General features: G+C 45.7%; 2 protein-coding genes across 2 annotated transcripts in view; one reads left to right on the top strand and one right to left on the bottom strand.

The window, feature by feature from the left end:
• Positions 1-15,845, top strand: part of bfsp1 (beaded filament structural protein 1) — a 33,827-nt gene extending 17,982 nt beyond the window's left edge. The window contains exons 6-8 of the mRNA XM_078230503.1: positions 6,107-6,312; positions 12,156-12,238; positions 14,818-15,845. Coding sequence (XP_078086629.1) covers positions 6,107-6,312; positions 12,156-12,238; positions 14,818-15,845 — 1,317 coding nt within the window. The remainder of the gene's footprint in view (positions 1-6,106; positions 6,313-12,155; positions 12,239-14,817) is intronic.
• Positions 15,846-21,275: 5,430 nt separating this feature from the next.
• pcsk2 (proprotein convertase subtilisin/kexin type 2) overlaps positions 21,276-26,411 on the bottom strand; it is an 82,761-nt gene continuing 77,625 nt past the window's right edge. The window contains exon 12 of the mRNA XM_078230383.1: positions 21,276-22,415. Within this exon, the coding sequence (XP_078086509.1) occupies positions 21,929-22,415 (487 nt within the window). The 3' untranslated portion in view covers positions 21,276-21,928. The remainder of the gene's footprint in view (positions 22,416-26,411) is intronic.

The raw sequence follows: 26,411 nt of genomic DNA, 5'->3' as shown, positions 1-26,411 counted from the left end.
CTCCTGAACTTTCCCAAATTTAATCTCTCCGACATTGGTGACCGTACTATGGCCTTACGCTTTAGAATTCCCTCTCTAAATCTTCCAACTCTCAATCTCTCCCACACTCAATCTCTCCAACTCTCAATCTCTCTGATTCTCAATCTCTCCGACTCTCAATCTCTCCGACTGTCCGTCTCTCCGATTCTCAGTGTCTCTGACTCTCAGTCTCTCCGACTCTCAGTCTCTCCGACTCTCAATCTCTCTGATTCTTAATCTCTCTGACCCTCAATCTCTCTGACCCTCATTCTCTCCGACTCTCAGTCTCTCCGACTCTCAGTCTCTCCGACCCTCAATCTCTCCGACTCTCAATCTCTCCGACTCTCCACCTCTCTTTCCTCCATTAGGATATATCTTAACATCCATCTCTTTGACCAAGCTATCAGTCACCTCTCCCTATTAGCTCCCTATGTATCTCAGTGTCAAACGTTGCTCAATGGCCCTCCTGTCAAGCACCTGGCGATGTTTTACCACACTCGAGGCACTACATAAATGCAAATTGTTACTGCTGTACAGAGATTACGGGTGAGATTTTCCAGCTGTGCCTGGCAATGGGATTTTCCGGTCCAGCTGATGGCGCACTCCCGCTGTGGGCTTCATGGTGGCGAGGGATACATTCAACAGGAGACCCTGTTGACAACGGCGGGACCAGGAGATCCTACCTCCAGCCAATGGTGGGCCCCCTATCACCCGTGATGGGTTACTCGGTAAATCCTGCCTTGTATCTCTAATCTGGGTGTTGGATGGCATTGCCCAGCATGAGGACCCACACGTAGAATATCGAGCCACCTTAGCCCTGTTTCATTCCTCTTCATTACAAGCTGCTATCTGCTTCCAACTGCATAAATATTGCTTTGTAAATGTGTAAGTAACTCAGAACTCAACACTTACTGAAAGATTTATTGGTTCCAAATGATTTCACAGCAGTGTTGCAGTGTTTAAAACTCATATTGCCTGTGCTGTGTGAATAGAACATTGGCTCTTGTGGACTATATATAAGGATTGATACATAGATGACATATGTAGTTAAGATTTTTTGGCAGCCTGTCAGGAGCCAGCAGCATCATCTCCCCATTAGTGTGCTCCGGGCACCCTTCCAGTTCACTTTATTATGAGCGGGGACGAAACCTCTTTAAAATTGCTTTTGTTTCACATTGAAAGATTAAGTGCATCTTCCATCAGATGGTGCATCTGGAATTCATTTTACAGTCGTGTAAAGGTCACCTCCATCTGGTTTTAACCCTGGTGAATTAGGAATCCAGCTCCTGTGGTAGCAATGTACAACATCAACAGCTGAGATGGGCCTGAACATCAAATGATTTCTACTGACCCATTAGCATATGTTTAAATTTGATTTAATATTGTCACACATATCGGGACACAGTGAAAAGTATTATTCCTTGCGTGCCAAATAGACAAAGCATACCGTTCATAGAGTGCGTAGGGGAGCAGGAAAGGAGAGGGTGCAGAAGCTTTTTTTTTTGTTAATTCATGGGACATAGGCGTTGCTGGCTGGCCAGCATTTATTGCCCATTCCTTGTTGAGAAAGTGGTGGTGAGCTGCCTTCTTGAATCGCAGCAGTCCATGTTCTGTGGGTTGACCCACAATGCCGTTAGGGAGGGAATTCCAGGATCTTGACCCAGCGACTGTGAAGAAATGGCAATATATTTCCAAGTCAGGATGGTGAGTGACTTGGAGGGGAACTTGCAGGTGGTGGTGTTCCCATTTATCTGCTGCCCTTGTCCTTCTAGATGGAAGTGGTCATGGGTTTGGAAGATGCTGTTTAAGGATCTTTAGTGAATTGCTGCAATGCAAGTTGTAGATGGTACACACTGCTGCTACTGAGCGTCAGTGGTGGAGGGAGTGGATGTTTGTGGATGTGGTGCCAATCAAGCGGGGCTGCTTTGTCCTGGATGGTGTTGAGCTTCTTGTGCGTAGTTGGAGCTGCAACCATCCAGGCAAGTGGGGAGTATTCCATCACACTCCTGACTTGTGCCTTGTAGATGGTGGACAGGCTTTGGGGAATCAGGAGGTGAGTTACTTGCCGCAGTATTCCTAGCCTCTGACCTGCTCTTGTAGCCACTGTGTTTATGTGGTGAGTCCAGTGTATACTGCTGCAGTTACAGATGGGGTGAAGAGAAAAATCAGCTTAGATGCAATCCTTTGACATTGTCTTACAACACTGTCAAAGAAATATTAGGTTGATCCTCACCCAAGCATGCAAAGATTTGACCATTCAGCCCCTCGAGTTTGCACAGCCATTCCGTAAGATTAGCAGCACATCCCACCTACTCCCAATAACTTTTGACTTCCTTTTCAGTCAGCCTTAAAAATGTTCAATGGTCCTTCCTCCACTGTTTATTTATTAATGTCACAAGTAGGCTTACGCTAACACTGCAATAAAGTTACTGTGAAAATCCCCTAGTCGCCACACTCCGGCGCCTATTCGGGTACACTGAGGGAGAATTTAGCACGGCCAATGCACCCTAACCAGCACGTCTTTCGGACTGTGGGAGGGAACCGGAGCACCCGGAGGAAACCCATGCAGACACGGGGAGAACGTGTAGACTTCACACAGACAGTGACCTGAGCCAGGAATCGAACCTGGGTCTCTGGCACTGCCCTCTGGGGAAGAGAATTCCACAGGTTCATGATTCTTTTAAGAAAAAATACCTCCTCCTCTCACTCTGAAATGGAAGACCTCTTATTTTTAAATGCTGTCCCCTATTTCCAATCTGTCCCACAAGAGGAAACATACTTTTATCATCCCCTCAGGACCTTCAACATTTCAATGAGATCACAGATAGAAATCATAAAATCCCTACAGTGTAGAAGGAGACCATTCGGCCCATCGAGTCTGCACCGACAATAATCCCACCCCAAGCCCTATCACCACAACCCCGCTAATCCCTCTAACCTACACATCCCGGGACACTATGGGCAATTTAGCATGGTCAGTCAACGTAAGCCGCACATCTTTGGACTGTGGGAGGAAACCGGAGCACCTGGAGGAAACCCACGCAGACACGGGGAGAATGTGCAAACTCCACAAAGAGAGTACCCAAGCCGGGAATCGAACCCGGGTCCCTGCCGCTGTGAGGCAGCAGTGCTAACCACTGTGCCACCGTGCCGCCCACGATCACCTCTCATTCTTCTAAACTCCAATGGATACTGACCCAACCTCTCTGGGGTGCGTTACCCATTGGGAAGATTCATATAGCAATAGAGCACAGAAGGAGGCCATTCAGCCGACTGCTGTTGTGCCAGCTCTTTGAGAGAATGAACCAGTTAATGCCAGTCCCTTTACCCTTTCCCCATAGCCCTGTGAATTTTTTTCCTTGAAGCATTACTGAATCTGCTTCCATCGCCCCTTCAGGCAGCGCCTTCCAGAACTCAACAGCCCACCACATTAAAAAAAGTTCCCCAGTGTCACCTTTCATTCTTTTGCTATCACTTATAATCTATGCCCTCTGGTTATCGAATGTTCTGTCACCCTGCCTGTGCTTGGCCACATAGTTCATGAAACTAGAAGGAGAAGGAGCAACATGAAGCCATTCATCATTATTAGGGCTTTCAGAAATTGAGGGCATAAGAACATAAGAAATAGGAGCAGGAGTAGGCTATCTAGCCCCTCGAGCCTGCCCCGCCATTCAAAAAGATCATGGCTGATCTGAAGTGGATCAGTTCCACTTACCCGCCTGATCCCTATAACCCCTAATTCCCTTACCCTCTCAATGGGGGGGGGGGGGGCATTGAGACACCACAATAACAACCTGCATTTATATAGCACCTTTAACATGGGAAAACCTCCCAAGATGCTTCACAGGAGCAATTATCAAACCAAAACATGATACCAAATCACAGAAACAAAAGAAGTTGAATTTCAGGAGTATCTTAAAGGAAGAGGAGGGGTGGTAAGGAGGTGGAGAGGTTTAGGAAGACAATTTCAGAGCTTAGGGCCCAGGTAGTTGAAGACACGGCTGCCAGTGGTGGGGCGATTAAAATCGGGCGATTAAAATCGAGGAATGGTTGAGGACTCTGGGTCTGTACTCGTTGGAGTTTAGAAGGATGGAGGGGGAGGGATCTTATTGAAACTTATAGGATACTGGGAGGCCTGGATAGAGTGGACATGGAGAGGATGTTTCCACTAGTGGGAAAAACTAGAACCAGAGGGCACAACCTCAGGCTAAAGGGATGATCCTTTAAAACAGAGATGAGGAAGAATTTCTTCAGCCAGAGAGTGGTGAATCTGTGGGACTCTTCGTCACAGAAGGCCAGGTCATTGAGTGTCTTTAAGACAGAGATAGATAGGTTCTTGATTAATAAGGGGATCAGGGGTTATGGGGAAAAGACAGGGGAGTGGAGATGAGAAAATCAGCCATGGTTGAATGGCGGGGCAGACTCGATGGGCCGAGTGGCCTAATTCTGCTCCTATGTCTTATGGTCTGGTGGTCTTATGGGCATGCCTAAGAGGTCAGAATCTGAGGAGTGCAGAGGCGAGGAGAGTTGTAGGGTCTGGAGAAGATTACAGAGATAGGGAATGGAGAAGCCATGGAGAGATTCGAAAGCAAGAATTTTCAAATCGATGGAAGTGTCAGACCGGGAGCCAGTGTAGGTCAGCAAGCACAAGGTGAGAAGGGTGACAGGAATTGGTGTAAGTTGGAAATGGGCAGCGGGGGGACTTCTGGCCAGTCCGAGGTGCTGTCTCATCTATGAATAAAATAACAGGACCTGCGCTGTAATCCAATGCTTCACTGCCACCTGCTTTCCCTGCACTCTCTGGAGTTGCTGCAACAAAGATGGAAAGGAGACAAATCAAACAGATTCCCTGGCCTTGTTTCCTTGCATGACCTGTCTGTGTTGGGCAGTCTGGGAGATGGAATAGTTCTGTGAAGCAAGGCAAGGGAGGAAATCAGGAGCCAGAACTGTAGCCAGGTGAGTGACGATAGACTTTACAGATCAATTCTCGTGGCAGAGAAGAAGAGCCAAAGAAAATTTTATAGAATCTTTTTTCAAGGTTATAGGAGACTAAGATAGGGTAGATTACACATAGGGATTGTACATAAAGATCAAGGCTGCCACTCTGTGTAATACTGAGGGAGTGCTGCACTGTCTGAGGTGTTGCCTTTGATAAGAACATAAGAACTAGGAACAGGAAGAGGCCATTCAGCCCCTCGAACCTGCTCCGCCATTCTATGCGATCATGGCTGATCTCATCTTGGCTTCAAATCCACGTTCCTGCCCATTCTCCAGAACCCTTCAACCCATTACAAATTAAAAATCTGTCTAACTCCTCCTTAAATTTAGACAATGGCCTGACATCCACCGCAGTCTGGAATAGTAAATTCCCATAGACTCACCATCCTTTGTTCCTCTACATTTCTGTTTTAAATCTGCCACCTTCTTAGCCTAAAGCTATGACCTTCTTGTTCCAGATTTCACTTCATACTTTTTATGTGTAGGACTTGTGGAAGGTCGATTTTCCTCATTGTGCCATTAGCAAGATAATGACTTTTCCTTTCTATGAATCCTGGCTCCACCTGTCCAATATCGCCGGTCAGTCAGGAAAATGTTTGATCGTTATAAACAAAAAACTTGTGTATATCTAGCACCTTTCAGCATATCCCAAAGTGTTTCAGAGCCAATGAAATGTGGCAGCCAATTAGCACACATCTTTGGAGTGTGGGAGGAAACTGGAGCACCCGGAGGAAACCCACGCAGACACGGGGAGAATGTGCAGACTCCACACAGACAGTGACCCAAGCCGGGAACTGAACCAGGGTCCCTGGCGCTGCAAGACTGCAGTGCTAACCACTGTGCCACCGTGCCACCCCTGTGGGATATCTTGACAATCCATTCGTTCTTTTTATGTCCGAGTATCCGGTGCTGGGCTGAAATTTACAATCTTCTGATAGAAAGGAGAATAATCCCATTGAATTGAAGCTAACGCTTATTACCTATCTGAGTAATGAACACTATGGTTATTAATATATGTAATTAAATCATCTTACATGGCATAATTAATACTTACTTCAAACCCTTTGTGTTAAAACTGGCAACACTGCAGCAGACAAGCCAGGCCCTGCAGGAAAGTTACCTTGATCAGATCCAACCGTACAGGGAACATATTGAAGACTTGAGGAAAAGGATGAGGGGAGCTGAGACCAACTTGGAAAAGTGTGCCAGTGAGTGTCGACAAGTTATCATGTACCAGCAATCACTGGAAGATGAACTGGAAAGCTACAAGAGGTTTATTGCAAACGAAGATTACAGGTGCGTAATGGGATCATTAGTTTTGGCCTTTTCAATTGCCCAGAATTAATTACATTGTTAATAATCTGAGTCCTGGCTTTGGGCTGTTGTACAATAAGGTATGATGCTCAGTTTTCATTCCACATGAGAATACTTAGGCAGGAGTGTAGATTATTGTCTGATGTACGATGTAACCACGTAAGCAATTTTGTCTTCACAAATCGAGGCAAGACACTGGCCAGAGAGTGTGAACCCATTGACAGCGGCAGGACTGGAAGATCCCACCGGCAGCCAATGGCGGGTCACCTCCGCTGCCACAAATTACACCCCGGGGGGGAGGGGGCAATGGAAAATCCCGTCCATCTTCTATAATCCCGTACGCAAGGGACGCGCATAATATGGTCGAACGGTATTGTCAAGTCTTAGAGCGACAGCAACTTAATACCTATTTAGTGCCATTGGTGTAATAAAACATCCCTAGGCACTTCACACAGGTGGCACGGTAGCACAGTGGTTAACACTGCTGCCTCACAGTGCCAGGGACCCGGGTTCAATTCCTGGCTTGGGTCACTGTCTGCGTGGAGTTTGCATGTTCTCCCCGTGTCTGCGTGGGTTTCCTCTGGGTGCTCCAGTTTCCTCTCACAGTCCAAAAGATGTGCTGGTTAGAACATAGAAAATACAGCACAGAACAGGCCCTTTGGCCCACGATGTTGTGCCGAGCTTTATCTGAAACCAAGATCAAGCTATCCCACTCCCTATCATCCTGGTGTGCTCCATGTGCCTATCCAATAACCGCTTAAATGTTCCTAAAGTGTCTGACTCCACTATCACTGCAGGCAGTCCATTCCACACCCCAGGTTAGGTGGATTGGCCGTGCTAAATTCTCCCTCAGTGTACCCGAACAGGCGCCAGAGTGTGGCGACTAGGGGATTTTCACAGTAACTTCATTGCAGTGTTAATGTAAGCCTACCTGTGACACTAATAATTAAACTTTAAAATGACCCTCATGAAACAAAATTGGACACTGAGACAGATAAGGACATATTAGGCCACACGCCCCAAGGCTTGGTCAAAGAGGTAGGTTTTAAGGAACGTCTTAAAGGGTGAAAGTGAGGTGGAGAGGTTTAAGGTGGGAATTCCAGCACTTAGAGTCTGCACAGCTGAAGGCTGAATTGAAAGTGAGGGGAGCAGCAGTGGAACTGAGTAAATACGCCAGGAGCCATCACCCAGCTACGGGTTAGCAATTGGCAGGGTCACCTGATGGAATGGGATTTTTCTTGGACTTTTGCGTTTCACCTCAAAGAGAGCCTTAAATAATTAAAATCTGGGTTGCCCAGGAGGCCAGGATTAGATAAGTGCAGAGAACTCGGAGGGGTGCTGTGGGCAGGAGATTACCGAGATAAAACCATAAGATTATGGAGCAGAATTGGACCATTCGGCCCATCAAGTCTGCTCCGCCATTCAATCATTGCTGATATTGGAATGCGTAGGTTAGAGGGATTAGCGGGTAAATATGTGGGGGTAGGGCCTGGGTGGGATTGTGGTCGGTGCAGACTCGATGGGCCGAATGGCCTCCTTCTGCACCGTAGGGTTTCTATGATATTTCTCAACCCTATTCTCCCGCCTTTTCCCCATAGCCTTTGATCCCCTTACCAGTCAAGAACCTATCTATCTCTGTCTTAAATACACTCAGTGACCTGGTCTCCACAGCCTTCTGTGGCAATGAATTCCACAGATTCACCACCTTCTGGCTGAAGAAATTCCTCCTCATCTCAGTTCTAAAAGGCCGTCCCTTTACTCTGAGGCTGTGCCCTCGGATCCTCATCTCTCCCACTAATGGAAACATCTTCCCCACGTCCACTCCATCCAGGCCTTTCAGTATTCTGTACGTTTCAGTGAGATAGAGAAGAGTGTGGCCATAGAGAGAGTTTTAATATCAAGGCACTGCCTGGCCAGAAGCTAAGGTAGGTCAGAGAGCCCAGGGGTGGTGGGTGAAGAGACTGGGTGTGGGGTGAAGCTTTTTTAAAAATTCATATGTGGGACATGGGCATCGCAGGATGGGCCAGCATTTATTGCCCATCCCTAGTTGTCCCTGACTGAGTGGCTTGCCAGGCCATTTCACAGGGGCAGCTGAGAGTCAACCACATTGCTGTGGCTCTGGAATCAGATGTAGGCCAGACCAGGAAAGGACGGCAGATTTCCTTCCCTAAAGGTCATTAGTGAACCAGATGGGTTTCTCCGACAATCGGTAATGATTTCATGGTCATTAGTAGATTCTTAATTCCAGATATTTTTTATTGAATTCAAATTCCACCATCTGCTGTGGCGGGTTTCGAACCCGGGTCCCCAGAACATCAGCTGAATTTCCTGGATTAATAGCCTCGCGATAATGCCACTAGGCCATTGCCTCCCCTTAGTCACTGTAAACTTTCCAGAGGCATGTATACACTTTAAACTTTTTGCGAGTCATGTTCAGGGAAATTGCCTTGAGTTTCTTAGTTTGAACCATTGGAGCTGTAGGAATGGGTACAATTTGCCAGTCCTTACCCCTGCTTTGAGAAATGTAAAACTGTCAGGAAAGTCCATCCAGACACAACTCTGCCTCCTGATTGTATTTGCCCCAACGTGCTGCTCCGTTTTCAAATAAGTTGAGTACCAACGAAACATTTGAGGATGTCCACTCTGGTGACGCTGTTACCATAGCAACACACATTGTCACTTTGTAAATCCTCTCAACTTGTTTTGATATATGTATAATTTATATCAATGACAAACTGGGACCACAGTGGGCTGTGGTCACTAAATGATAATATCCCTACTGAAATATTAATCATTGGAGCATCTTTTACTGTCAGTTTTTCAAACAAGCTTGCATTCCCTGACCCACATGGATACTTTCTATTTTTTTGCCTCTTGATCCACCTGACAAGGTACCTGCCCACTTTGGCCCATTTCTGTCCAGTCGTAGGTGTCACAGTTGAGGCAACAATGCATGGGGCGTCCACTGCATCGGTGTTAATATCAACCATTGTGCAGCCAGGCAGCAGCACTTAAGGCAATTTTTGAACAGTAAAGGAATTAAGGGTTATGGTGAGCGGGCGGGTAAGTGGAGCTGAGTCCACAAAAAGATCAGCCATGATCTTATTGAATGGCGGAGCAGGCTCGAGGGGCCAGATGGCCAACTCCTACTCCTAGTTTTCATGGTCTTATGTTTGAAGGGGTCTCTTTTGCTGCTCCCTACCCCCGCCCCCCCGGAATGGGGAGATTGTGGGGTAGTGGTAATGTTGCTGGAATAGTAATCCAGAAGCGCAGACTAATGCTTTCAGGACATGGGTTCAAATCCCATCATGGCAGCTGGTGGAATTTAAATCCAATAACTAAATAAAAAGCCAAGAATGAAATGTTAGTTCAGTAATGGTGACCATTATCATTGGCTGTTGTTCAAAAAGAAAACATCTGATTCACCAATGACCTTTAGGGAAGGAAATCTGCCATCTTTACCTGGTCATAGAGTCATAGAGGTTTCCAGCATAGAAACAGGCCTTTCGGCCCAACTTGTCCATGCTGCCCTTTTTTTTTAACCCCTAAGCTAATCCCAATTGCCCGCATTTGGCCCATATCCCTCTATACCCATCTTACCCATATAACTGTCTAAACACTTATTAAAGGACAAAATTGTACCCACCTCCACTACTACCTCTGGCAGCTCGTTCCAGATACTCACCACTCTCTGTGTGAAAACATTACCCCACTGGCCCCTTTTGTTTCGCTTCCCTCTCACCTTAAACCTATGCCCTCTAGTTTTAACTCCTCTACCTTTGGGAAAGGATATTGACTATCTAGCTGATCTATGCCCCTCATTATTTTATAGACCTCTATAAGATCACCCCTCAACCTCCTACGCTCCAGAGAAAAAAATCCCAGTCTATCCAGCCTCTCCTTATAACTCAAACCATCAAATCCCAGTAGCATCCTAGTAAATCTTTTCTGCACTCTTTCTAGTTTAATAATATCCTTTCTATAATAGGGTGACCAGAACTGTACACAGTATTCCAAGTGTGGCCTTACCAATGTCTTGTACAACTTCAACAAGACATCCCAACTCCTGTATTCAATGTTCTAACCAATGAAACCAAGCATGCTGAATGTCTTCTTCATCACTCTATCCACCTGTGACTCCACTTTCAAAGAGCTATGAACCTGTACTCCTAGATCTCTTTGTTCTGTAACTCTCCCCAACGCCCTACCATTAACTGAGTAAATCCTGTCCTGGTTCAATCCACCAAAATGCATCACGTCACATTTATCTAAATTAAACTCCATCTGCCATTCGTCAGCCCACTGGCCCAATTGATCAAGGTCCCGTTGCAATCTGAGATAATCTTCTTCACTGTCCGCTATGCCACCAATCTTGGTGTCATCTGAAAACTTACTAACTATGCCTCCTATATTCTCATCCAAATCATTAATATAAATGACAAATAACAGTGGACCCAGCACCGATCCCTGAGGCACACCGCTGGTCACAGACCTCCAGTTTGAAAAACAACTCTCTACAACCACCCTCTGGCTTCTGTCATCAAGCCAACTTTGTATCCATTTAGCTATCTCACCCTGGATCTCGTGAGATTTAACCTTATGCAACAACCTACCACGCGGTATCTTGTCAAAGGCCTTGCTAAAGTCCTTATAGACAATATCAACTGCACTGCCCTCATCGACCTTCTTGGTTGCCCCTTCAAAAAACTCAATCAAATTCGTGAGACATGATTTTTCACTCACAAAGCCATGCTGGCTGTCCCTAATCAGTCCTTGCGTCTCGAAATGCCTGTAGATCCTGTCTCTCAAAATACCTTCCAACAACTTACCCATCACAGATGTGTGGCCTACATGTGACTCCAGAGCCACAGCAATGTGGTTGACTCTTAAATGTTCGCTCAAATGGCCTAGCAAGACACTCAGTTCAAGGGTAGTTAGGAATGGGCTACAAAAGCTGGGCTTGCCATTGATACCCACATCCCATAAAAGAATAAACACAATGGGTAAATCTTCACCGACACCCGCCTCTCCTATGAATGCCTCCCCAATCCATTTGAACAACAACGATAAATAGCATATCTAACACAGTAAAGGGCCGGCGATGCCCTAGTGGTATTATCGCTAGACTATTAATCCAGAAACTCAGCTAACGTTCTGGGGACCCGGGTTCGAATCCCGCCACGGCAGATGGTGGGATTTGAATTCAATAAAAAAAAGGATCTGGAATTAAGAATCTACTGATGGCCGTGAAACCACTGTCGATTGTTGGAAAAACATCTGGTTCACTAATGTCCTTTAGGGAAGGAAATCTGCCGTCCTTACCCAGTCTGGCCTACACATGACTCCAGAGCCACAGCAACGTGGTTGACTCTCAATAGATGGATACTTTCTATTTTTCTGCCTCTTGATCCAAGCTCACACTTCGGTCCACCTATATTTCTGTCCAGTTGTAGATGTCGCAGTTGAGGCAACAATGCATGGGGCCTCATTGTATCTCATTGTCCTCGGGCAACTAGGGTTGGGCAACAAATGCTGGCCAGCCAGTGATGACCATGTCCCACGAATGAATAAAGAAAAATCCCAAGGTATTGAAGATTTGTTGCTTATGGGAACTCAGAATTGGAAGTAAGGGCAGCAACAGCGCAGCAGGATTATGCATGAGTAAATCTATTGGGCAAGATCAACTAACTTGGCCTTGGAGTTAACGATTTGTGTGGTTTTTTTGACAGAATGGACTCTCTACTGGGATTTCCTGTTGCATGTTAAAGGGATCTATGAATAATTAGTTATTCTCCGGCAACTAAATGGATTACTTTCATTTTCAGATCTACCCTAACTGAGACACTAGCCACCCCTCTGTCCGCAGGTCTTCGTTATGAATACACGCAGGACATGCCTGAGAGTGAAGGTCAGACGCCAATTTAAAAAATAACTAAAATGTTAATGTTTAATGTCTCTGGAAATTCTGCAATACCTTTTATTTCAGCTTAGTGCGGGGTTAGGGTAGGATTGTTGTCGGTGCTGGCTTGATGGGCTGAATGGCCTCCTTCTGCGCGGTAGGGATTCTACGATTAATAGGTCTGAAAGCTGGGATTATTCTGTAATGATTTTCAGAACTGAAAGGTTGTGCAAGCTAGAAGCTTCCATCAGTTTGAAAAGAATCTGAGAGTTCATGCATTTGGGTGACTTTCCAAATGGATTTGTCTTTTTATAGAAAGAGCAGGAGGAAACTCTTTTATAAAAATTCATTCCAAGGATATTTGGGTGTCGCTGGCTAGGCCAGCATTTGTTGCCCATCCCTAATTGTCCTTGAGAAGGTGTTGGTGAGCCATCTTCTTGAACCACTGCAGTCCCTGAGCTGTAGGTACACCCAATAAAAAGTCTCACAACACCAGGTTAAAGTCCAACAGGTTCATTTGGCAGCACTAGTTTCCGGAGTCTCGCTCCTTCATCAGGTGAGTGAGTCTGTAGGTACACCCACAGTGCTGTTAGGGAGAGAGTTCCAGGCATTTGACCCAACAACGCTGAAGGAACAGTGATATATTTCCAAAGTCGGGATGGTGTGCGACCTGGAGGGGAGCTAAGAGTCGGTGTTGTTTCCATGCACAAGCTGGAGGGGTGGCATTTTTAAAAAACTGTTCTTGAGACTTTAAGTGATGCCAAAGCAACAAATAGCTTTGTAACCAGACAGCACTTTGTTGAGATTCCCTGGCGGGAGAGTGAGACGGGTAGAGGGGAATGGAGAAGATCGGAAGTGGAGCAGAGATTTTGTCCCCCATTATAGAAATATCAGGGTCAGGTTATTTTGCAACTTTGGACACATCGGGGTGAATTTTCCCGTTCCGCCTGCCACAGGGATTGGAGGAGGTGAGGGGCGGACCATGGAAAGATCCGTTAACTTCAGGTGGGATTTTCCGGTTTCAGGGCAAGCACGGCTGGAAAATCCCACCCATCCACTTTGATCTGGCTGTGAGTTTGGGAGCGATAGATGGGAAACGGAGGTCCTGACCCTGCCCCGGGAACGGTCATGGAAAATATTGCTAACCTTGTCCTGCCTTCTCCCCACTGCCCACTCCACCCCCGGTGTAAGCAAGGATACCACTCTGCGACCTATTCTATTTCAAAAGTGTCCTGGGACAGTTGGAATTACCCATGTGCCTCCAAGCTGTTTGCTCTGCTTGACGTCAAGAGCGCCTAGGCTCACTGGGGCCCAATGCCCCTCTCAGCTTCAACTGAAATCAAGAAAGTGTAGGGTGCTTTTCTAATTTACATGATACCCGGACCCTTGGTGTGTATTCCATGTCCCAGTTCACACCAAGTCCCATTCACACATCACCCACTGTGCTCACTGTCCTACCTCCACTCCTATTCCTACAACACTTCATTTTAAAGTTCTTACCCTCGTGTTCAGATTCCTTCCTTCCTCGTCCCTCCCAATCTCAGTAACCTCCTCCAGCCCCACAACCCTCCGAGATCTCTGTGCACCTCCTCCTTGGCATCCCTCACTCCCACCCTAAACCTCTCCGCTTCTCTCTCCTCCCTGTTAATCAGCATGCATGCCAAAGATTTTCACAGCAGCCATTTCAGAATAGAGGTAGGTGACTCAAAGAACAAAGAACAGTACAGCACAGGAACAGGCCCTTCGGCCCTCCAAGTCTACACCGATCACGTTGTCCTATCTAGACCGACCGCCTGTATCCCTCTATTCCCCGCCTGTTCATGTGTCTATTCAGATAAGTCTTAAATGTCGCTAACGTGTCCGCCTCAACCACCTCACTGGGCAGTGCATTCCAGGTCCCCACCACCCTCTGTGTAAAAAACTCCCCCGCACATCTCCACTGAACCTTTCCCCCCTTATCTTGGACTTGTGCCCCCTTGTAATTCTCATTTCTGCCCTGGGAAAAAGCTTCCAACTGTTCACCCTATCTGTACCTCTCATAATTTTGTAAACTTGTGGCGGCACGGTAGCACAGTGGTTAGCACTGCTGCTTCACAGCTCCAGGGTCCTGGGTTCGATTCCTGGCTCGGGTCACTGTCTGTGTGGAGTTTGCACATTCTCCTCGTGTCTGCGTGGGTTTCCTCCTGGTGCTCCGGTTTCCTCCCACAGTCCAAAGATGTGCGGGTTAGGTTGATTGGCCAGGTTAAAAATTGCCCCAGAGTCCTGAGATGCGTAGGTTAGAGGGATTAGCGGGTAAAATATGTGGAGGTAGGGCCTGGGTGGGATTGTGGTCGGTGCAGACTCGATGGGCCGAATGGCCTCCTTCCGCACTGTAGGGTTTCTATGATTTCTATGAACTTCTGTCAGGTCGCCCCCCCCCCCCCCCGCTCCACACACACCGCCCGCCCCCCCCTACCCAGCCTCCATGATAATGTCCTTATGATAATTTTGATTTTAAGAAGCTTGCTCTGATTTCCCTGAGAATTGATGAAGCGTATCCTCAGCCTGTCAATCAGTAAAAGATTGCATTTTACTTTTTTTCTTTTTAGCTATCGCTGCGGCCGCTCAGTACGGTGCCCATTTTAAATCCAGTCAGAAAGGACATTCTGGAAAAGTAGCCAAGGGAAAGGACTCCCCATCTTCAGATGGCACAGGCGACAATGGAGCTGATGAGGGATGCGCAAAGAAACCTTCAGAAATGTGCAAAGACCAGAAAATGGGTGAGGATGAAGATGAAGATGAAGAGGGAGAGTTTTATTCCGATGAAGGAGAAGCTGATACAAGACCAGATGATGTACCAGACGGAGCACAAATCAGTAGGATTTATCATGCTTTGTGTAATATAGTCAGAGACAAAATGAGAAGGTACAAGAAACCAGAACCTCCTGCTGCAGAGTTCTATACTAAAGGGCACTATGTGCAAGTTACAGGTGAGGCCAGTTACAGGGATCCTTTCTTCTATACATCGGTTCCTGCGAGGAGTCAGGTTACTGTTACCTTTGACAATCAACACTTTCCTATTGATAGCGACTCTCTTCCGCAACCGGATCAGCCCACACCCTTAAAACCCAACGGGAAGGACGATGACGGGAAAGAATTTGATTCCACTAAAGAGAGAGGCAAAGGCAGGCCTGAAAGTGAGAAGCAAGATGCCGGGAAATCAGGGGCCAATGGAGAGCCCAAGAGGCCGACGTCATCGCCATCGATTCCACCCCCAACCCCACCCGCGCCAGAACCTTCCCAAGCCTCCGATTACAAGCCGACACCTTTCAGCTGCCCATCCGCGCCACAGCCGCATCCGGACGCTCCGGAGAAATGGGCAGCTAAAGATTCTCCTTCCGGAGACAGCCAGAAAGGGGATGAGGAGCGAGCCAGGATAATCACCCCCCAACAGCCGCTGCCTCCGGCTACTAAACCCCCCGAGGAACCCAAGTATCGATACTACGAAAAGATAGAAATGACTGAAGCAGTTGAGACATTTACAGACAACAAACTGAAAGGCTATTCAGAGACTTCCACAATCGTGGAAACCACGGTGGAGAAGACAAACCAGGAAAAGCGAACAAAGAGGTCCTAAATTACTGGAATTTTCACATGTACAATTTTTTTTTAAGAAACATAATTTGTGTTTCAGAGTTAAGAATTTCACAACAGCCTGTGCACACACAGTGATCCTCACCTTGCCTTTCCAGAAACTAAACTAATGCCGGGATCAAACCAGAAATGACCATTTAATAGTTTGTGTGTGTTATTTATGAATGAACACTAGTATAGGATTGACGAAGGCAGCACTGGCCACACTGCTTAATTCCTGCTCAAAGATTGGGTTCACGTCATGAATCAAATTTAGTTTCTGCGGCAATTAGAGTTCACTCCAAGGTTTCAATGGAAAATAATTTGACAGACCTGTTCTAGGGAATCTTTAGTCGTAATGAAAGGGTTTGATCTTATTGACCCAGTGTGCGATGGATAAGTAGAACGATTTAAGAAAGCTCATTTTGTTATTTGATTCATATACTCTGAATGAATGTCTTCCAGTGATCAATATAATTTGCTTTGTAAAGAAAACTGCAATAAAACCAACTGGCTGAAGATGATTTGCACCAATATTTTCAATATTTATGCTTCGTAAAAGCAGATGAAGTTTGATTTGATTTATTATTGTCACATGTATTGGAATATAGTGAAAAGTATTGTTTCTTGCGCTATACAAAGCATACCATTCATAGAGAAGGAAAGGAGAGGGTGCAGAATGTAGTGTTACATTCATAGCTAGGGTGTAAAGAAAAATCAACTTAATATGACACAGTAATAAGTCGCACAACACCAGGTTAAAGTCCTACAGGTGAGTCATGATGAAGGAGCAGTGCTCCAAAAGCTCGTGATTCCAAATAAACCTGTTGGACTTTAACCGGACTTTAACCTGGTGTTGTGAGACTTCTTACTGTGCCCACCCCAGTCCAACACCAGTATCTCCACATCATAACTTAAAATACGGTAGGTCGATTCAAAAGTCTGATGGCAGCAGGGAAGAAGCCATTCTTGAGTCGGTTGCTGAATGACCTCTGACTTTTGTATCTTTTTCCCAATGGAAGAAGGTGGAAGAGAGAATGTCCGGGGTGCGTGGGGTCCTTGATTATTCTGACTGCTTTTCCGAGGCAGTGGAAAGCGTAGACAGAGTCAATGGATGGGAGGCTGGTTTGCGTGATGGACTGGGCTTCGTTCATGACCCTTTGCAGTTTCTTGCAGCCTTGGGCAGATCAGGAGCCATACCAAGCTGTGATACAACCGGAAAGAATGCTTTCTATGGTGCATCTGTAAAAACTGGTGAGAGTTGTGGTGGACATGCCGAATTTCCTTAGCTTCCTGAGAAAGTGGAGGCGTTGGTGGGCTTTCTTAACTATAGTGTCGGCATGGGGGGACCAGGAATAATGTTGGTAATCTGGACACCTAGAAACTTGAAGCTGTCGATCATTTCCACTTCATCTCCATTGATGTAGACAGGGGCATGTTCTCCACTACGCTTCCTGAAGTCTGATTCTAATTAGAAGTTATCTCATGACTGCCCTTAAATAAATAAGATTAATTTGTGTTCTGAAGCCAGCGATCAGTTAAGTCCACTCTTGTTACTTTAGTCATTTTCACTTAAAAATTCTAATTATTCTGTAGGTATAGATATTAATCTTAATTAACAGGACAAGTGTTTACCATGAATAATTTAAAATCAAATGAACGGATAATTTAAGTTAAGTAAATTCAATTAAGCGTCAACGTTTTTATACCTAATATATTTTGGGTGTAATTAATGCAATCTTAAAACTACAATATTTTCAATTATATTTGAATGATTTATTTTTATTTGTTCTGAAGGCATTCACTGGCAAGGAAGCACTTATTGTTCATCCCTAGTTTAGTCACAGCCATATGTTTAAGCTTATTTTACATTAACACTGCAATGAAGTTACTGTGAAAATCCCCTAGTCGCCACACTCCGGCGCCTGTTCGGGTACACTGAGGGAGAATTTAGCATGGCCAGTGCACCCTAACCAGCACGTCTTTCAGACTGTGGGAGGTGAAGGAAAATATAACACAGGGGACATTTCGCCTTTGCAAAGTAATCATAAACATCTTTGCTTAGCAGGTTTGCAATTTTGTTAAGTGTAGTGTGGAGAGGAAATCCTTCCCTGTTATCAAGATAGATAGCTTGATGTGAGGTTGAGAATCTTAGAGTGTGATGGCTGAGACCCGGTGGGATGGCTTTGTGCTTCCATTCAGTGGTCCCCATGCTGACATTCCTCAGATACTGTGCATGTGGGGCGTCTTATTGCCACAAAATGGACGGGTTTGGATTTTTGGGTGGGGGTGGGGGATTGAAATGTTGTCTGAATCTGGACGTCAACTCTCTTCTAACCTGTCCACTTTCCATTTTAAGAGGTAAGAATGGGAACTGGGTGGCCAACCTGCTCCAAGGTTGTCACTTCAGATATTATAATAAGGTCATGAGCCTCTTTTTTTAAATTCATACTCAAAACCTAAAAGCCTCATTAAGCTTGATAGTTCAACAGCGATGAGGGACTGCTGGATAAGGAGGTCGTTGCCTTTCTTTCCATTTACCTGCTGGTTTCAGTGTGTTTGCCTCATCCATTTCAGGTCCCACCCATCTGTCTAATGATTTCCACACTTCCAATCTCCCCAAGCCCTCCAACCCTCCCCTCTCCCACTAGGCCCCACGGTTGCCAGGAATAAAAGAATTTCAGAACTCTTGGGTCGCAATGTCTCACTCGGAGAAGAGTTTGTGATGCCTTTTTAAAACTCATTCGTGGGACATGGGCATCGCTGGTTGGCCAGCATTTATTGCCCATCCCTAGTTGCACTTGTTCAGAGGGCAGTTGAGAGTCAACCACATTGCTGTGGCTCTGGAGTCACATGTAGGCCAGGCCAGGTAAGGATGGAAGATTTCCTTCCCTTAAGGACATTAGTGAACCAGTTGGGTTTTTCCGACAATGGTTTCACGGTCATTAGTAAATTCTTAATTCCTGATTTTTTTAAAATGAATTCAAATTCCACCAGCTGCCGTGGCAGGATTCGAACTTGGGTTCCCAGAACATTAGTTGAGTTACCCAGTTCCTTGAGATATTTAATATCTGAGCATGCAGAGACCAAGATGTAGCAAGTGACATGAGTCAGTGCTTTGAGTCTCATAATGTCAGAGGGAGACCTTTGACAATAATTAGTATTTTCTGGGATGATAACTAGTTTGGATATCCAATCGTCAAGAGTAGGTTTATCTAATAAATGCGCATGGCTGAATATGTAATGATCAGTGTACCATCACCAATTAGTCAGCAACATTACTCAATAGCTGCAAGAGATTGAATCCGACCACCTTATTGCTACCAGTGAAGGAATGCAGCAAGCAACACAAATATAAATTAAAGGTTTTACCAGTGTTATTATCTTATTTGAGTGGAGTGTAAATGCCAATACTTTCTATCAAACGTCTAAATGTAATTTACATGTGAACTGCGGAATCCCTAACTTTGTGTCATATCGTTCTTTTTATTTATTCATTCGTGGGACATGGGCGTCACTGGCTGGGCCAGCATTTATTGCCCATCCCCAGTTGTCCTTGAAACTGAATGGCTTGCTAGACCATTTCAGAGTTAACCACCTTTCAGTGGCTCTGGAGTCACATGTAGGCCAGACCGGGTAAGGACGGCAGATTTCCTTCCCTGAAGGACATTGGTAAACCAGATGGGTTTTTCCGACAATCGTTTCCATGGTCATCAGTAAATTCTTAATTCCACAGGGGTGGTACGGTGGCACAGTGGTGAGCACTGCTGCCTCACAGCGCCAGGGACCCAGGTTCAATTCCGGCCTCAGGTCACTGTGGAGTTTGCACGTTCTCCCCTTGTCTGCGTGGGTTTCCTCTGGTTGCTCCGGTTTCCTCCCACGGGTGCGGGTTAGGTGGATTGGCCATGCTAAATTGCCCCTTAGTGTCAGGGGATTAGCAGGGTAAATATGTGGGGTTATGAGGATAGGGCCTGGGTGTGGTTGGTGCAGACTCAATGGGCTGAGTGGCCTCCTTCTGCACTGTAGGGATTCAATGATTCCATGAATTCCAGATTTTTTCCATTGAATTCAAATCATGATGGGATTTGAACTTGAACGTTAACTGAGTTTCCGGATTAATAGTCTCGCGATAATACCACTAGGCCCATGCCTCCCTGTGTTTTCTGCATAGTTTTCTCCAGGGACAAGTTTAGCAGTGTAACATTAAACATTTCTCCCCATACCCACCTGGGCCACGCGAAGCAAGCCTTGCTACTATTCTTAAAATTCGGGAAGTGTTACCCCTGATGCCACTGAGTGTAAAAGATTGAAGTCTAATTGAGATGTTTAATAAGACGATGAAAGAGTGAAATTATGTGTAATTCCTCACTCTGGAACGGTGGGCTCAGACGAAGGGGGCTGGCATTCACATTAGAGTCAGATCATTCAAGGGTGAGGGCGGCACGGTGGCACAGTGGTTAGCACTACTGCCTCACAGCTCCAAGGACCCGGGTTCGATTCGCGACTTGGGCCACTGTCTGTGTGGAGTCTGCACATTCTCTCCGTGTCTGCGTGGGTTTCCTCCGGGTGCTGCGGTTTCCTCCCACACTCCCAAGATGTGCGGGTTAGGTGGATTGGCCATGCTAAATTGTCCCTTCGTGTCAGGAGGACTAGATAGGGTAAATGTGTGGGGTTACGGGGATAGGGCCTGGGTAGGATTGTGGTCAGTGCAGACTCGGTGGGCCGAATGGCCTCCTTCTGCACTGTTGGGATTCTATGGTAATGAAAGGAAGGACTTCTTCACTCAAAGAAGAATGGAAATCTGGAACTCTCTCCCTCAAAAAACTGTTGAGGTTGGGCATATAATTGAAAATGTCAGAACTGAAATTGAAAGATTTTTGTTAGGGAAGAATATTAAGTGTTACAAAAACAAACTGGATAGATAAGGTTAAGATGTACATCAACCGTGATCTAATCGAATGATGAACGAGACTGAAGATGCTGAATGGCCTCCTCCTGCTCCTGTGTTTCCGAGGATTGGGAACTACTTATCCTTATCTCCTTGTGTATCAATTTCCAGATATTGGGTGGGATTTTACGGCCTTGCTCATTCCGAGACCGTAAAATCCTGCCCGAGGTCAACGGACCTCTCCATGTTGCGGCGCCCCTTGCCCGCTCCGATTCCCGTGGCGGACGGAGCGGTAAAATTCTGTCCAGTGCATTGGATCGACATCTAAACACATTGTGAATTTGATGGCCTGCCAAGCGCCAGAAGATGCTGTTTCAACATTGTCCATTTTACCATCAAGAAACGTGCCAAAGGTAATGCGATAGGCTTGGTACATGCTCAGTATAAGACAAAGCAGCATGGGGAAAGAGTGCGGAAATGTTACTGCACTGTTGGCCTTCACTGATATTCTGACCTGGGATATAAACAGTTAGCAAACTAAGTCTTCATCTTCCAAGTTTCAGCTTGGGATTCATTTTTTTTTAATGTGATATAGTGCAACAAAACACAAGTGCTCACAATTACAAAATGGGCAGAAATTGGTCACCAAACAGTAATCTACTAATGCATGGTCTGTTTTATTTTATATTAGTCCAAGGTTGAGAAAGAAACCACTCTGCCTATTGATTGCCAGCGGAGCTGGGTGCGCGTGACTCAATGTTATCCACCTGCAGCATCACAGTGTAAAGTGCAAACCCAGCCAGCAGAAGTCTGCTTTCACCTGGGCTAAGCTCTGAATAGAGGAGATTTGCTCGAACCTAACGCCTGTAAATTGGAAAGGCATTTCTTTTATATAAACATTTATCACAAAAATATAAAGAGAACCTGCTTCGTTTGCAAGATTTCACTTTTAAATTTCACACACAAAGGATCCTTTACAGTCACAAACTGTACATAAAATTTGTGGAATTAACAGTTCCAGCGTAAAAAATTGTCATTTAAATTTAGTTATTAACTGACAATATACAACAGATGAGTTTAAGATCACAACGAGGTGTGACAGTTTTGCTACAGGGAACATTAATTTGTAGTTTTAGATCACAAAGCAGCGAGGATGTGGGGTTTGGGAATGAGAGACGGACATGCGGTGTTCACTAGACCTAATTCTTTTTCAGTAGACTTTTCAGGCTTCTCTCTACAGCTTCGTCCAGTTCTTCCTCCAGCTCCTCCTTCTTGGACATGGCCAATTTGGACTGGTAATCATTCACTATTTGGTCTATGTAAGGGGCAGTCTGAGTCCCATGGAGCATCAGTGTCCATTCCTTCAGCACACCTTTCTGTGCGGTGCCTCCAACAAAGCCAACTTCGAGGATCCAAGTCCCTCGGGGGTCCTCCCCCCAGGTATGCGTGGTCATGAAAGGCCACTTGTCAAAGCCCACCTTAGAGTCATCGTCTCTTGGCCTCCGACTGAGCAGAATGGATTTGGTGCCCATGGGAGAGGTCATGTTGGCATTTAGGTCACCCCGCCTGGTGGCATTCATGGTTATCACCGCCTGAACGTGCTCTAGATACCGGACAAAGTTATCCTTCCCTTCACATGCGTCAGTTGATATTGTCAGGACCAACTTGTTGTCTGTGGAGATCATTCTATGACAAGAAAATGAAACAAGAGTATGACTAAGCCATTAAACAGGAAAAAAACTCCAATTATAATTATAAATAGAAGGACTGACCATTAATCTCTCAGTTATGGCAGTAGTTTAATGGAAGATGTTGCAGATGACCTAAAACGCGCACAATTAACCTATCATTAACCATGATGTGGAGATGCCGGTGTTGGACTGGGTTGGGCATTGTAAGAAGTCTCACAACACCAGGTTAAAGTCCAACAGGTTTATTTGGAATCACGAGCTTTTGGAACGCTGCTCCTTCATTAGGTGAGTGGAGGGGTAGGTTAGGGTTGGGGTTAGGGTTTGTGAACCTACCACTCCACTCACCTGATGAAGGAACAGCGCTCCAAAAGCTCATGATTCCAATTAAACTTGTTAGTCTTTAACTTGGTGTTGTGAGACTTCTTACTATTATTAACCAGACATTCTCTCTTCCAGCTTCTTCCATCGGGAAAAAGATACAAAAGTCTGAGGTCACGTACCAACCAACTCAAGAACAGCTTCTTCCCTGCTGCCGTCAGACTTTTGAATGGACCTACCATATATTAAGCTGATCTTTCTCTACACCCGAGCTATGACTGTAACACCGTATTCTGCACCCTCTCTTTTCGTTCTCCCCATGTACTCTATGAACGGTATGCTTTGCCTGTATAGTGCGCAAGAAACAATACTTTTCACTGCAAAGTTTTACAGCTTATTTATTATTGTCGCAAGAAGGCTTGCATTAACACTACAATGAAGTTATTGTGAAAATCCCCTCCGGCGCCTGTTCGGGTACACTGAGGGAGAATTTAGCATGGCCAATGCACCTAACCCACATGTCTTTTCGACTGTGGGAGGAAACCGGAGCAACCGGAGGAAACCCACACAGACACGGGGAGAACATGCAGACTCCGCAAAGGCTGTGGCCCGTGCTGGGAATCAAACCTGGGTCCCTGGCGCTGTGAGGCAGCAGTGCTAACCACTGTGCCACCGTGCCGCCCATTTACCAATGCATGCGACAACATTTTTAAAAATCAAATATTATCTGAGGGTTCAGTCATCATAGAATTGGTTCCATGGCACACTTGCCAACAAATCTTGATTCTTACACTCCATTGGTGGTAACAATTGGCTGAGCAAATTTTCTGCGTCTCTTTCTCTCTTTCAGAATACTGATCCAGCTCAGCTTCTGCAGATCAGAACTGCATTCTGTCTTTAAAGGGACTAAATGTGCTTCAAAGTCGAAACACAGACCTACCAAGCACAGGCAAAAGAACTCTCTGGGCAGACAGAAACTGCAGATACATCCATCAGGACTATAAACCTGATGTGACTTTTTTGCCTACGCAGACTGCATGAGAATTATGGATTAACTGCATTCTGTGGGTGAAGTCAATCTAGCGATCATGTCCTCCCACTCCTTTCCTTTGCCTCAGGAAGCTTTTAGCTTTGGCGCAGAATGAAACATCATGATAATGTCGCAGCTCAGTGCATCTGTTTTCCCAGCCCTGGAGTTGTTCATTTATTCTGTTCTCTTTGTTGTTTTGTTTGATAAGCTTTTACTTCGAGGACACAATATTAAGTTACCCGATCACGGACTCCAAACTTGCATCACTACTTCACCTCATCTAATGTCTTTAGATGTGAAATGAAAGCGATTCATCTCACGTAGGTGCACACTAAAGAATACTTCTCTGCCACTTCTTCATGGAAGAGGCGTGATTTAGTTGTCTGGATTCAGCCATACCCCCCTTGCTGTTAAACCGTAATTGCATTCCTAGCTATATTCATAAAAACAATCACACATTATGCAGCTTACATACCAACTGGGAGCCATTAGCCTGAATCGTGTCTCTGCATTGATCCTGTCTTTAATTGTTATGAGTCAGCATCGAAACTTAATTAATCCTTTAATTGTTAAAGGTTTCGAGAACAAACATGACCATTCAGGGCAACATACTCATTTGTGTTTGATGTTTCATTTATTTACTCGAGGTATTATTGTATCTTTATTACTTTAATCACAGGTATCGGGTTGTAACAAACGTAGAATGAGATCTTTATCTTTACCGAGCTCGTGTTATACAATCCAACACGGATACTTAATCAAATCATACATTACAATTCCACATAGTTATACACTGGGCGGCACAGCGGCTAGCACTGACGCCTCACAGCGTCAGGGACCCGGGTTCAATCCCGGCCTCGGGTGACCATCTGTGTGGAGTTTGCACGTTCGCCCTGTGTTTCTGTGTGTGGGTTTCCTCCGGTTTCCTCCCACAGTCCAAAGATGTTAGGTGGGCTGCCCACGTAAAATTGCCCCTTCGTGTCAGGGGGACTAGCTAGGGTAAATGCATGGGGGTTACGGGAATAGGGCCTGGGTGGGATTGTTGTCAATGTAGGCTCGATGGGCTGAATGGCCTCTGTCTGTATTGTAGGGATTCTTTATTATTGAATTCGCAACCCACTATAAGAACTACCAAGCATTATAGTTCTAGCCTAACCACAGCAAGCAATAGTTTGCTTTTAACACTTACACCAATGTGACTTTGATCTGTACATCCCATACATACGAACATTAAACTACAACACATTCAGGGACAGATTTCAGATCACCTGCAGTCAGTAAGTTACACTCATGTTATTTAATCTCCTCCAATGATTCTTTTATCATGGCTACATGGTCCACTTAAACCCTTCAATCACTTTATTGCTCTAAATAGTGACCGAACAATATGCCCCAAGAAATGGATAAGTGGCCTTTCCCATTCTGTCGCCTTCTCAACCTTTACAAAGCAGCTGTTTACACTTCTCATGTGCAGATCCCACCACCCTGGAGGTATAGGTAGCGTGAACTCACATTCCCATATATCTATTCACTTCAGACATTACGGAATGCCTGTAAGTGACTGTTAAATTAGTTACGGGTGATCCACTGACTAATTTGCCCTGCGGCTTAAGTGGTGCTGGAACATTGCAGAATCCTAACCAGGAGAGGACTTAAAACCTCATTAAAATGAAGAAATCTGTGCTGGAAAGGTGCAACAAACACTGTCTGTCATTACCTTTGTGTAGCTTTAAGACTTGATTACCTATAAAGATTCGCATTCCAACCATTATTTCGTAAATTGAGTTTGTGTCTTTATATGCCCTGTTTGTGAACAGAACTCCCACTTACCTGACGAAGGAGCAGCGCTCCGAAAGCTAGTGGATTTTGCTACCAAATAAACCTGTTGGACTTTAACCTGGTGTTGTGAGACTTCTTACTGTGTCATTACATAAACCAGGGGTTCCCCATCTTTATTTGCTCACCACCAAACACCTCCTTCCCCCCCCCCCCCCTCACCCCCACATCCCCACTCCCCAACAGCAAGCTCAGAAATTCATGTTCGGATGCACAGGCAGTGGCGCAGTGGCACAGCGGGTTAGCACTGCTGCCTCACAGCGCCACCTGGGTTCGATTCCCGGCTTGGGTCACTGTCTGTGCGGAGTTTGCACATTCTCCCCGTGTCTGCGTGGGTTTCCTCCGGGTGCTCCGGTTTCCTCCCACAGCCCGAAAGGCACTTATACCGGAATCTTGCTGCCTCGCCCGCCCGAGGCCAACGGAGAATGCTGTTCTGCGAGCCTCACCCGCCCCGATTCTGGGGCGGACGAGGCGGTAAAATTCCGGCCTTAGTGTCACAAATAGGCTTACATTAACACTGCAATGAAGTTACTGTGAAAATCCCCTAGTTGCCACACTCCGGGTACACTGAGGGAGAATTTAGCATGGCCAATGCGCCTACCCAGTACATCTTTCGGATGTACAGGGGGCAAACAGGATGTCCCAGTTAGGATATGAACAACAGAGGTTTGGACTAATTTAACAGTCTCGGACAGACTGCACCCAACCTGCACAGACTTTGGTCGCATTGTTAAAGTCATTTACGTTTGGGTTCTAACACCAGTTACCTTTACATCACTGTGAAGCAATGAGCGGTCAGGAAAGTGC

This window comes from Mustelus asterias, chromosome 15 (assembly GCF_964213995.1).
Source record: "Mustelus asterias chromosome 15, sMusAst1.hap1.1, whole genome shotgun sequence".
In the NCBI taxonomy this organism is placed as follows: Eukaryota; Metazoa; Chordata; class Chondrichthyes; order Carcharhiniformes; family Triakidae; genus Mustelus; species Mustelus asterias.
Note: the sequence above shows the minus strand (reverse complement) of the source record. Positions and strands in the feature narration are given on the sequence as shown.